The sequence below is a fragment of the Urocampus carinirostris genome, chromosome 5 (genome assembly GCF_059441175.1).
Source record: "Urocampus carinirostris isolate Australia breed hairy pipefish chromosome 5, RoL_Ucar_1.0, whole genome shotgun sequence".
In the NCBI taxonomy this organism is placed as follows: domain Eukaryota; kingdom Metazoa; phylum Chordata; class Actinopteri; order Syngnathiformes; family Syngnathidae; genus Urocampus; species Urocampus carinirostris.
This window is the reverse complement of record NC_142353.1, coordinates 37,171,669-37,184,482: the sequence shown is the minus strand read 5'-3', so window position 1 is coordinate 37,184,482 and position 12,814 is coordinate 37,171,669. Positions and strand designations below refer to the sequence as shown.

The 12,814-nt window shown below is 43.3% G+C and overlaps 2 protein-coding genes across 2 annotated transcripts in view; both read left to right on the top strand.

Annotated features, from left to right (window-relative positions):
• The window catches only part of znf608 (zinc finger protein 608), a 38,191-nt gene extending 35,919 nt beyond the window's left edge, over positions 1–2,272 (top strand). Inside the window, exon 10 of the transcript XR_015850557.1 lies at positions 1,338–2,272. The gene's annotated coding sequence lies outside the window, so the exon portion shown is untranslated. The remainder of the gene's footprint in view (positions 1–1,337) is intronic.
• A 2,687-nt stretch (positions 2,273–4,959) lies between these two features.
• Positions 4,960–12,814, top strand: part of cep120 (centrosomal protein 120) — a 28,413-nt gene continuing 20,558 nt past the window's right edge. The window contains exons 1-6 of the mRNA XM_088335184.1: positions 4,960–5,172; positions 7,809–7,965; positions 9,860–9,974; positions 10,042–10,243; positions 11,440–11,600; positions 11,692–12,120. Coding sequence (XP_088191310.1) covers positions 5,124–5,172; positions 7,809–7,965; positions 9,860–9,974; positions 10,042–10,243; positions 11,440–11,600; positions 11,692–12,120 — 1,113 coding nt within the window. The 5' untranslated portion in view covers positions 4,960–5,123. The remainder of the gene's footprint in view (positions 5,173–7,808; positions 7,966–9,859; positions 9,975–10,041; positions 10,244–11,439; positions 11,601–11,691; positions 12,121–12,814) is intronic.

Below are 12,814 nucleotides of genomic sequence, written 5' to 3'. Positions count from 1 at the left end.
ACGTCTGCCTAAAAATGTTGCTTCGCTTTGTCTTTGCATTTCTTCCATAGTGATGAACGGCGGCTGGCATTAGTTTGTATGGCCAGGTGTATGCTTAACCCAAACAGGGCACTATGAAATGTGTCTTAGTGCAAGGAAAGCGGATCAAAAATGGATTTTTATTATGGGCCATGCAAAAAAATTTAGGCTAGCGTTTTCCGGTAATGGGAAGAACTTCCTGCAACTGAAAATGTAAGCTACATATTACACCTATATAGGGAAATACTGGAGAATTTGGCTTTGAAAGTCCTTGAAAGTGCTTGAATTTGTACATGAATAGGGTGTAGGAACCCATTATGTACAGCATGTGTTGTCCAATCAAGTTATTTTCATTTGGGATGTCCTTAGTCACAAGGAGTCTCAAAGGGCTCCAGACTACCATTACACCATCCCCTGATCTAAAACCTACATCCGGGCAGGGAAAAATCTCAAAACCTCAGAATTCGGAAATTAAAAACCTTAAAAAGGGGCCGCACATTAGGTAATCCCCCCCCTTGTTTTTGTTTCTTTCCTTTGGTTCAATATGGCTCCTTCAACGTTTTAGGTTTCCTACCCCTCCCTTAAGGAGTCCCATACTCTCACACAACACCCCATCTCCATCCTAACTCTACCCCCTCCTCTAATAACCATGAGTTTAAAGCAGGGGTGTCAACCAACCAGGCAACGCTAATGGAAGCGCAAGAGAAAAACGAGCTGCAGGTTGAAATATGTCCACTTGATGTTGCCAAAGCCAGGTGCCTCCCACTAACGCTGTACTTGTATTTCTCTCTCTTCGTCTCTCTCTCTCTTCCTCCCTTTTTTCTCACTCTCAACAATTCACTCTCTTTGCCTCTCTTTTTGTCTTTCTTTGTTCCCTTTTTGATTCTTTCTCTCTTTGTATTTTTACATTCTTTTGCTCTCTCTTCCTTTTTTCTTTTTCTCTTCTCTCTCTCTCTCTCTTGCTTTCCAATTCCCCCTTCCTCCCCTTCTCTCTTTCTCTCCTTCGCTTTTCTCTCTTTTTCTCTTTGGATTTCTTTCTTTCCCTCTCTTTTTACCTCCTTTGTTTCTCACTTTCTTTCTCTCTCTCTCTTTCTTTTTCTCTTTCTTTGTCCCACCCTCTCTCATTTTCTCTCCCTATCTTTCTTCTATTTCTTTCTCTTTTTTTCTTTCTCTCATCTACTAGTCCGGCCCCCGAGAGAATGTTTGTTCGATTGTGTGGCCCCGGAGTTAAAATGAGTTTGACACCCCTGCTTTAAAGTGACCTATGGGGAATTGAACTATAATATGTGGTGCTGCTCTTCTACCTTCTCCCTCTGCAGACATCTTCTCACATGGATATTATCAAAACGTAGCTCCATCTTTAGAAGATCATCTACCTTGTTATGATGTTTTGTGTCCTCCAGCAACGCCTCTGCCTCACTCCATCGAATAAATACATAGGACGAGATGATTCTAACACACAGGTGTCAAAAAGGCGGCCCGCGGGCCAGATCAGGCCCGCTAAGGGATTGAATCCGGCCCGCGAGACAACACTCAGAGAAGCGCAAGAGAAAAACAAGCTGCAGGTTGACATAGGTCAACTTGTTGTTGCCAAAGCCAGGTGCCTCGAACAAAGACACTGTACTTGTATTTATTTCTCTCTCTCTCTCTCTCTCTCTCTCTCTTTCTTCTCCACCCCTTTTCTCCCACTCTGTTTCTGTCTCTTTCACTCTCTGTGTCTCTCTTTTTCTCTTCCTTTGTTGCTCATTGTCTCTTTCTCTCTCTGTGTCTTTTTAACTTCTTTTGCTCTCACTTCCTTTTTCCTTTTCTCTCTTTTCTCTTTCTCTCTTCCTACCCTTTGCGCTTTCTTTTCTTTTTTTCTCTCCTCCTGTCTTTCTATTTCTCTTTGGATTTCTTTCTTCCTCTCCTTTTCTTTCCCCTTCTCTCACGACTTGTCTTTTTATCTCTTTTGTTTCTCACGCTCTCTCCCTTTTTTTCTTTCTTTGTCCCGCCCTCTCTCCTTTTCCCTCCCTCTTTCTCTTATTTCTTCATTTCTCTTTTTCTTTCTCTTTCATCTACAAGTCCGGCCCCCGACAGAATGTTTGTTCTATCGTGTGGCCCCCGAGTTAAAATGAGTTTGACACCCCTGCTCTAAATTCATATATTATGATCATTAAAATCGCTCACCATGGAATCTGCTTTTGCTTTTTTATACTGTATATGCCTTAATTCATATGTTTGGCAATCACGATTAAAGGATGTTTATAAATATATATATATATATAGAAATATAAGCGTAAGTGTGTTATTTCTCATTTGCATTTTTACCGAAATTTTGTTGTGTCGAGGTTAAAACTGTCACGGACCGGGAACGGAGACGGGACCCAATTGCGTTCGTTTTACTCAGTGTTATTGAGAAGGAGAAAATGACTTGCATCCATGGTCCGATGTCAGAACCAGAACAGATACAGGACCCAATCGCGTGACGTTCTCACACAAGCTTTTTATTTTATGGGAAATGGGGAGTCATGCACGTTAGGAAGCCGGTCTGGCGTGGAAGGACAGGACGCCAGAGACCGACGAGATCGATAACGAATCAGGGTAACGAAAATAAACAGGAGAAACTAGATGGGAACCAAAACTGGAGAAACTAGCCAACAGGACAAGTATAGACGGAAAACAAAACTGGAACCTGAAATTAATCAGTACAAAAATAAACGGGAACAATACCGGACTGCAGATATCACAGGAAAACAGGACAGAACCCACGTCTTGTGGGGCAGAAGTTCGTTGACTGGAAAACAGGACAGAACCCACGTCTCGTGGGACAGAAGTTCGTTGACAGGAAAACAGGACAGAACCCACGTCTCGTGGGACAGAAGTTCGTTGACAGGAAAACAGGACAGAACCCACGTCTTGTGGGGCAGAAGTTTGTTGACAGGAAAACAGGACAGAACCCACGTCTTGTGGGGCAGAAGTTCGTTGACTGGAAAACAGGACAGAACCCACGTCTTGTGGGGCAGAAGTTCGTTGACTGGAAAACAGGACAGAACCCACTTCTCTTGGGACAGAAGTTTGTTGACAGGAAAACAGGACAGAACCCACGTCTTGTGGGGCAGAAGTTTGTTGACAGGAAAACAGGACAGAACCCACGTCTTGTGGGGCAGAAGTTCGTTGACTGGAAAACAGGACAGAACCCACGTCTCGTGGGACAGAAGTTCGTTGACAGGAAAACAGGACAGAACCCACGTCTTGTGGGGCAGAAGTTTGTTGACAGGAAAACAGGACAGAACCCACGTCTCGTGGGACAGAAGTTCGTTGACAGGAAAACAGGACAGAACCCACGTCTTGTGGGGCAGAAGTTTGTTGACAGGAAAACAGGACAGAACCCACGTCTTGTGGGGCAGAAGTTCGTTGACTGGAAAACAGGACAGAACCCACGTCTTGTGGGGCAGAAGTTTGTTGACAGGAAAACAGGACAGAACCCACGTCTTGTGGGGCAGAAGTTCGTTGACTGGAAAACAGGACAGAACCCACGTCTTGTGGGGCAGAAGTTTGTTGACAGGAAAACAGGACAGAACCCACGTCTTGTGGGGCAGAAGTTCGTTGACTGGAAAACAGGACAGAACCCACGACTCGTGGGACAGAAGTTCGTTGACAGGAAAACAGGACAGAACCCACGTCTTGTGGGGCAGAAGTTTGTTGACAGGAAAACAGGACAGAACCCAAGTCTTGTGGGGCAGAAATTTGTTGACAGGAAAACAGGACAGAACCCACGTCTTGTGGGGCACAAGTTCGTTGACGGGCTGACACCGAAGCAAGAGAGCCCTGAGCTTTATATACACAGAAAGTCAACCTCTAAACGAGCCACAGCTCTGCCACACGGGCTGGGCCAATTGGGCAACATGGCAACTGTGACACACAGGAGGGGCCAATTGGACACCAAGCCAACCGTGACACACACGGGCGCGTCCAAGTGGGCGCCATGGCAACCATGACACACACGGGCACGAGCAAGTGGGCACCATGGCAACCATGACATCCGATGATTGTCGGTCACGGGTAGCAGATAGCTACTTCCGTGTCGAGCGAAGGTAGTCGTTGACAGCAAGAAAAAAACAGGTCGATGGCCAGGGCGGAGGAGCAAAAACATGAAAGTGTCCAGAAAATAGGTCGGCAATGGGAATCAGACAGAAAACAGGGCAGGATAGAGTCGGAGAGTCACAAAAGTTTGCCTTGCTGGGAGCATAGGTTTGCTGACGATCTGACGAGTGCTTTCAGGAAGACGGGAGTTTAAAATGAGTCCAACAGCCAATCAGGGTCCGTGGCTGTTGGCGCAAACGGGGCAGCCTCAGGTGGCAGCCTGGGCAGGAGAAGCAGGAAGCTCTCGAGATCAGAGCGTGGTCGGAGGACCGGTACGAGTTGGGCAGCCGGGACGGGAGATCGGAGCGTGGTATTAATGACAAAAATAATGATAGAACTTTTATCTGTATCAAACTATTTATCCTTCTTTTTTTAAATTTATATTTATTTGTTTATTTTTCTTCTTGAAAAGTAATATACTCCTGTACATCTATTTCAGTGTTTTCGGGACAATATGTTATGTTTTATTAATTTATTTATTGTTGAATTTTTATTTTAAAATTGCATTAGTAAGTATTCCCATTTCATTGGTTTGCGTCCGTATATTTGACGTCCCAGGATATTGGGTAAGGAGAAACGGTTGGAGTTTTCTCATTTTACGCTGAAGCACTTTGGGTTGGAATTCAGTGTCGGGAAAGTGCTTTATCGTAAAATAAATTCTTATTTGATTTGAATATTTACAGAAGTTTATTTCAAAATGTAAGTCTATTGTATATTTAGAAGAGAGTGCAGTACCACCGCCCACCACTTGGAACCCCCCTCACTGCGACTGCCTCCCCCTTCAACTTCCTTCCCCCCCAAACCAAAATGGGTGGCGCCAAAGCTTGACAACAAAGCGGCTTTTCCCTTTTGCCAACGGAAAACCTCAAGTAGCTTTTCTTTTCTAAAGTTTTTTTTCTGCTCTCCCCTCACAAAATTTGGACAGTTAAAAGACAAGTTTAGCGTGCCTTGTCTTCAATATTACTGCTCGTCCAAATGTCAACATGGCTCCGAAGAGCGAGCAACTTCTGGTCGTCTTGTCCATCTTGGAAGGTGAGCGTAAACAAATGCCTTAGAGAGTCATAATTTGAATTTACTGAGTCGCCATCTCCTTAAATTTGATCTCGTTACATTAAACTAATTGGTTTTAAAAACTTTAGAACCCCAACACAACTGAACAGGTGGCACTTGCCACCGAAATTACAAACGAAGGCCAAATAGCGAGAATCGTAAGAATATTCAGCCTGCTTATAAAATAAGATAATCCCTTAATCGTCCCACAATGGGGAAATTAATTTTGTTACAGCAGTAAGACAGTGAATAATGAATAACAGCTAAGAATATTACCAGTATAAACAAGTATGTTTTCAGATTCAGATCTACTTTATTGTCATTCTTGTACACGTGTATACAGAACGAAATGTCGATACATCTGACCCGCACAGTTTTCTTGAATGTACAGATATAAATAAATGTTGTACTGAGTTAGAGTATTGGAGTACTAATAATATGCTAAATAATTTATAGCTATGTATAGTTTTATACAGTAGTGCAAAGAGTGCAAGAGGAGCAGCTTACCAGATGTGCAAAATGGGCAGTCAGGTAAACAAGTCATTATACAATAACACTGGAGTACGATAGTGCAGAGGAGAACAGATGTGCAAAGGAGTGGCTAGGTATAAGAGAACTGATGTAGAAATAGAAATTTAGAAATATAAAAAATAAAAAACAATATTTCCAATGGCAGGTGTGCAAAATAGTTGAAGTGAAGTGCCCAGTAATGGGCAAATAGGCAAAGTCACGGAGGGTGTACCATACCTGTCAAGCTCCAGGGCTCCATTCCCTTACAAATTGTTGTATTTTCCCTTACAAAATACAATATAATCTTACACCATATTTTTTTTCAAAGGTGTTTATTTATGTAGTTTAACATGTTATATTGTATATGTGCTTCGTTATACCATATATATTTTTAATTAACATTTTGTTGTGAGATACTGAGTTGCTCGACATAAATGAGGTTTATTATAAAAAAAAGTTCAAAAATGAAGTCGCTTGGACGTTCGCTGTAGAAGGAAAAATACATGCAAATATAATTAAGTAGAATAATACATTTTCTTATTCAAATTATGAATTCATTTTCTGCATTAAATTATTGTTGGTAATATACTGATTAAAGGGATAACCACAAACCTGTCTTTTTTATTTTCTCCTTTTAACTTCCTTTTTTTCTTAACTTCTTTATTATATATATATACCACAGCCTAGCCCCGTAGTGGGAGGTGGCTAGAGTCATTTCTGACTCTTTTTGGGAGATTGATTCAGAGGAGGGGATTCCCAGCCCCCTTGCTCAACCCAACTGAGGTGTTGGGAGTCATTAGGTGACCAAACCCCCCAATTCCAACCCCTAATGCTGAACACCATGCAGGGAGGCAACGGGTACCAATGTTTAAGTCTTAGGTATGACTCGGCCGAGGCTTGAACCACAACCTCCCAGTACCCCCAAGGCCACCGAGCTGGTAACTTCTTTATACAACATAATAATTCGTAATATAATGCATCAAAGCAAGTGAGCCATTCGAGTGCCAGCTCTCTTTAATGAGTTGAGCCGAAAAAGCTGGTTCTCTAAAAAGAGACAGACTTCCTTTCACTACACAACTGCCACATGACATCCGAGGTGGCAGACGCATGCGCACAGTAGCAACAACCCGCTCGCTTCGTTTGTAACTAAAAAAAAACGATACCGAGATAGAGGCTACCGCGGCGAACTCGTTTGACTTGATTGATCTGCCGTTTCGGCATAGTCGGTGTATACCGGATGGTACCCATAATTGACAAATTTGCATTTTTCTGTACAGGTTTTCTTGTACGTCGTACACGTCTTGAAATGCATAATAAACCTACTTTGTACGGCAAAAACGTACAGGTTGACAGGTATATGGTGTACAGTGTATCGGGAGAACTGCTTATTATATAGTCTGACGGCTGCAGGAAGGAAGGAACTGCGGAACCGCTCTTTCACACACTTGGGGTGAAGCAGCATGTCACTGAAGGAGCTCTCCAGAGCAGATACGGTGTCCTGCAGGGGATGGGAGATGTTCCTAGTCATGGATGACCGCTTAGCCATCATCCTCCTCTTCCCTACCACCTCGTCCAGGTCTAAGGGAGCAGCCAGGACAGAGCTGGCCTTCCTGATCAGACTAGCCAGGCATTTCCTGTCAGCCATCGAAATGCTGTTCTCCCAGCAGACCACTCTATTATGGATTCTTTCGTGTTATGTTTGTGTAAACATAGTGGTGTATTTTACTTTTGTCCAGGTTGTCTGGATCCCTTAACCTCTAGGGTCGTAGGGGCACCATTTCCTGTGGTGGGTCCTGGGCAAGTACAACCTAGTGGCGGCCATCCCACTCCTGGCCTACATATGTTTCCATCCGCTCTCAATCCGGGCACCATTCGCGTGTTAGTTGATTTTGGGTGGGTGGGTATATCCCTTAACCACAAGGGTCATATGGGGCACCATTTCCGGTGGTGTGTCCTTGGCAAGTACAGCCTGGTGGCGCCTATCCCTCTCCAGGCCAACATTTCTTCCACCCGTTCTCTTACACCCAGCAAATGCCAAATAAGAGTAATACAGCATACTCCAAACTATTTTTAGGTGGTTGCCCCTCATTTAATTTTGATGTTGACAGGACGCGACTTCCCCAAGTGCCCCAGACTCAGCCTGGTGGTCCAGGCAAGCTTTGATGGTGAGCAGCTGACAACCGACCCAGTGAAACACTTGGACCAGCCCAACTTCAGCACCGAGTTAGCCTGGGAGTTGGACCGCAAGATGCTGCACCAGCACAGGTATTTTTGTTTCTGTGTGTCAATGTCGACTAGGGTTGCAACGATTAGTCGACGTTATTGAGAAAAATCGGTTGTAGATATTGTCGACGACGAATTCCTTTGTCAACTATTGAGAGGCATCTCTAAATGAATTAAATCTGCTGAGAGTCGCTCATGTGGAACAGCTTCTTTTCTGTCTCGTGTGGCAACATACAGAAATTACAGCGTTAACATCCAATGCACGTACCAAAACTTCTTAAGTTGAGAAGCATTTTAGCCTGGATATGGCAAATAAGTAGACTACATGCAAAGTTTGCGAAGCAGACCTCAAGGCAGCATCTCGATGATACACGAACATTAAAGATCACGTCAGTTAAAGGAAACATAGTCTAACCTGCCTCAGTAAGATTCGAGTAATTTCAAGCAAATGCTGTTTTGATGACCTTTTAGATTTTATATGCTTATATTTTGAAATTTTTAGGAGTATGGATGTAAAGAGAGGACCGTATAAGAGTGTGATTGTGCCGACTATCTTTTATGGTGCAGAGACTTGGAGCCTGAAAGCAGATTTGAGAAGGAAATTATTTTTTTTTAAATTAAGTGTTTGAGGAGTATGTTAGGAGTGACAAGATTGGATAGATTGAGAAATGAAATTGTGAGAGACGGAACCGTAGTAGTAGAGGAACTGAGCAAGCGTGTGGATGAGAGAGTACTCGGTTGGTTTGGACACATGGAGAGGATGGATGAGGAGCGAATGTTGAAGAGGATCTACAGAGCAGAAGTCAATGGAAGGAGACCAAGAGGAAGGCCACGATTGACGTGGATGGATGGTGTTATGAGTGCACTGCAGGAAAGAGGTCTAAATATAGTGGAAGCTAGAGCTCTTGTTGGTGATTGGACAGAGTGGAGAGGTGTTGTGATAGGATAACGGGATGTTTCGACGCGTTCTAAGGGATGGGCAGGGCACCTGTATGATGCGGCAAGGGTAAACCAGTGAAAGCTGTCGGGCCCTGCTGTTGAAGAGAAGGGTGTGTTGTGTCACCCTGACCCGAGTGACATGGCCGCTTTCTTGTGTCCCGTTTCATCTGGAGGGACGAAAGCATGATCAACTTGGGTGCCGAGGTGCTTAACTTGTTTGGGTGTTTGGGCATTTGGGTTGGCCATGATCCAAAAAAGTTTGTGTTTTTTGCCATTTTTTCCTTTTTGTGTATGTGTTTGTCTTGTCGGTCACCCCTCTCGAGGGATATGACCTGGTTAGATAGATAGATATTTTGAAATCAAAGCTATCTTGAGCCAGAGTTTGCCTAACAAACATATTTGAAATTAAATTCATGCATTCCGAAGAACAGACGTCAGTTGTTAATATGTTAAGACAAACAAAAATAGGTTAGTTATTTTGTTACAGACTTTGCGGGTGGACACTGAATGCACTTCACAAAATGCACATGATATGGTTAATGTACTGTTTTACTGCTATTAACTAGCCTGTTCTTTGTCTAAACGAATACAAATGTTGACCCAATTTGAATTCATTATTTTCCTGTCCCTGAAAATGGATAGAGGTTTATTTATTAATTCATGTCTCTGTACTGACCGAGCACTAGGCTTAATTTAGTTCCGGTATTTTTATTTAATTTTGATACAAATCCGCAATATGTTCAATTAAAAATTTATTTTTAATCTTACCCTTGCTTGTATTTAATATCAACTCCCATATAATTGAACCAACTTTATGCTAAATTTAAGGAGAAATATATATTTATCTGATTATTCGTCTAATTATTTCTGGTCTGTGACTATTCCACTATAAAGATAGTCGTTAGTTGCGAATCGTCACGTCAGATTCAAGGCCTCAACTCATTCTTTCTTTGAGAATAAATGAAGACCCTAAAATAACTTTGAGGATATTGTCCAGATTGCAGAGGACTCCCATCAAGCTGCAGTGCTTTGCCGTGGACTGCAGCACCAACACCAAAGAGAATGTTGGCTATATGGTGCTGGACCTCCGATCCGTTCAAGAAGTGCCTCAGGTGCTTTGTCCGTCTTGGTGATGTTTGGACGAACCATCCCGCTCCTATAATGCTGTATTTCCTACAGGACCCTCACTGGCACATGTTGCTGAGCAGCAAATACACCAAGAAAAAGCCGTCATTGCTACTCAGCATGGTGCTGGAGAACGACGATAAACCAGCATCGCCTGCACCGGCCCCACCCTCCCCACCTAACTTGCTGCTGCCAACACCCCAGCCTCCACCGGCAACCATTCCCCAAGTGGCCAGAGACAAAAAGCCTCAAAAAGGTGCTACTTCCTTTCTTTGTGTCAAGGGTACTAATGAGGAGTTTTTTTTTTAGACGATTTTTTTCTGTTATTTATTAGTAATTTTAAATGTTTTTTTTCGGGGTGTGTGGTGTCGCATACGCGTTTGATTGAAATTAAGACTGCAACTAGAGAATACTTTAATTAAGTTATGTCAAATACACAATGTAAGGAGTAAAAGAAGATAACTTTTGTGAACAGGTTGGTCTTGTACTACTTATCTAATATTTTTATTCATTTACATTTTCTCTTTAACGGTGTTGCATGGAGCTGGGGTAGACAACGGACTTTTATTGAACAGGTTGCCACCATTAAACAAATGTGACTTCCCACCTAAACAACACATTCAGTCACACATTCACACCATCCAGAACACTAAAATAGCTGATTAGGTAATATAAGAAAAGGGAAGATAGATATAGAATCAGAACAAAACATGTCAATTCAATACATAACATTTATAAAACATTTTTTTAGTAATGATTATAATAGGAATAAAATGAATAAAACACTAAAAAGGGGGGAAAGCTCAGAGCTCATGATGGTCTTTATCAGGGGCCTGGAATTTATGGCTCATTTGATGAGTATAGTTGGCTCCAAGATAAAATATTACCCATGCAAATCTTCTCTATATTGTTCCAATTTTAGTATATGCAAAGCAGATGCGACACAGGAGGGGAAAAGGTTCTGTCCAGATTATATATGGCACAGTGTCCACTACATTTTACAGTCAAACACCCCATTTTGGCTCTATGTTTCTATGGCCCATTAAACAATCTATGTAGAATGTTGAGACTCTTTGAGGGAAACCCACATAACACCGGAAAACGCCAGGCATGGACCCAGAACAATTTGACTGGGTAAGCAGTAGGGGTGGGCAGATGTCTGCAAATCGAGCCAAGCGCACTCTGCGCGGAGGGTAAATAGATTTGTATACTTGTTGTCTGGAATATTTTGTGACATTATTAAGTCACATTTTACATGAGAATCTGATTTTCTCAAATTTCGCAATATTTCCTAAATCCATCGGTTGTGCGTCTGAGGGAATGTACTTGTCCACTTATGGAGGATGAGCCACCTCGCGAGTAGGGTGGGAAATAAAATGACAGTCTGTGCTGGTCTAATTAGAATTAAGCGAATTTGTTTTATTATCTCCCGCCCCCCCACCAAATCTCCAGCGGCTTACACCAGTCGCCCCTCAGCCCAGCACCCCCTCAAAGAAGACCTGGAGGCTGTCCTGGTGCCTGAGCAAGGTTATCACCAGGTGGGGCCTGACAACATCGACAACAACATGTTTCTTCTGTCCGTCACTGTGGCCTTTGCTGCCAATTTGGAACAGGTAAGAAGACCCTATTGTAGCCACGTCAAAGTACGTGTTGCGTGTGTGTGTGTACGTTTTAGCATGAATGTGTTTGTACACTTGTCTGCAGTTAATCCCTACCACACTTAAACTGTCGTCAGAGGACCGCGGCTTCTTCTTCTTCTACACCTTGCTAGGCAACGACATTACCAGCGATCCCTTCCAGAACCTCCTGACTCCGGACTTCCAGCCCGAGCGCGCCTCTGTACGCCTGCGCAGCAGTGATTGCGCCGTGCGTGCCTTCTTGTCACGGCAGCCTCCCCTGCAGATCCACTTATGCTGTGGCACGCACTCCTTGGGAAACGCCGAAGTTCCCCTGGCCGCACTGGCTGGACCTGGCGTGGACCTGGTAGAGGGGATGGCCACGGTGGAGGGCGTGTTCACATTGAATCCCCCTTCCCGTGTGAAACCTTCTCAACCGCCCATCCCCGCTGGCCTGCAGCCCAGCATTAGCGTGGCCGTGACGCTGCGCCGAGAGGACTTCATTCCGCAATTGCAGGTCCGCTGACATCTGTCAATACCAATATTAGATACTAACTAGATAAGTGGTGGGCAAACTTTTGCCACATTTTTGCATATGTATAAAAAAAATTGGTGATTGATGTGTTATGCTGATACCGAATCTTGAACCCGACACCCCAGCAATACACGGGGAAAAAAGCGAACACGCCTATCCATTGTTTCTTGTTTACATTTACATGCACAAGTTACATTTCATTGTACTGTGTTTCCCATAGAATCTTGTGAGACCCTGGTGGATGGACCAGGGTTCCCTGTAAGAAAATTTTGTACATTTGATTCGATGCATTTTTAGAGCAAAATCAAGAAGACTCAACCTCACAGTTGTGCCAATGTGAGACCCAATGGTCTTTACTGGTTCACACTGGATAATGTGTGCAAGAGTGCTTTAAAATAGTAAGACTCTGAAGAAAGTACAACTCACAGCAACCTAGCAGTTCAGGTCAAGTCTTCTAGCTAATATCCGAGATGTCAAATCTAACAGTAACCAGCTATTTGAATGTTTGCCATGAGCGCACTGAAAAATAAACATTTTATGGAGACATCAAAACAACAACTCATTTCTGTATATGTCAACATTTCATTTTCGTTTGGTGGGCTGGATTAGACCACTTGAAGCTTGTGGCCCTCGGGCCGTAGTTAGCCCACCCTTGAAATAGAAACTAGAAGACTTC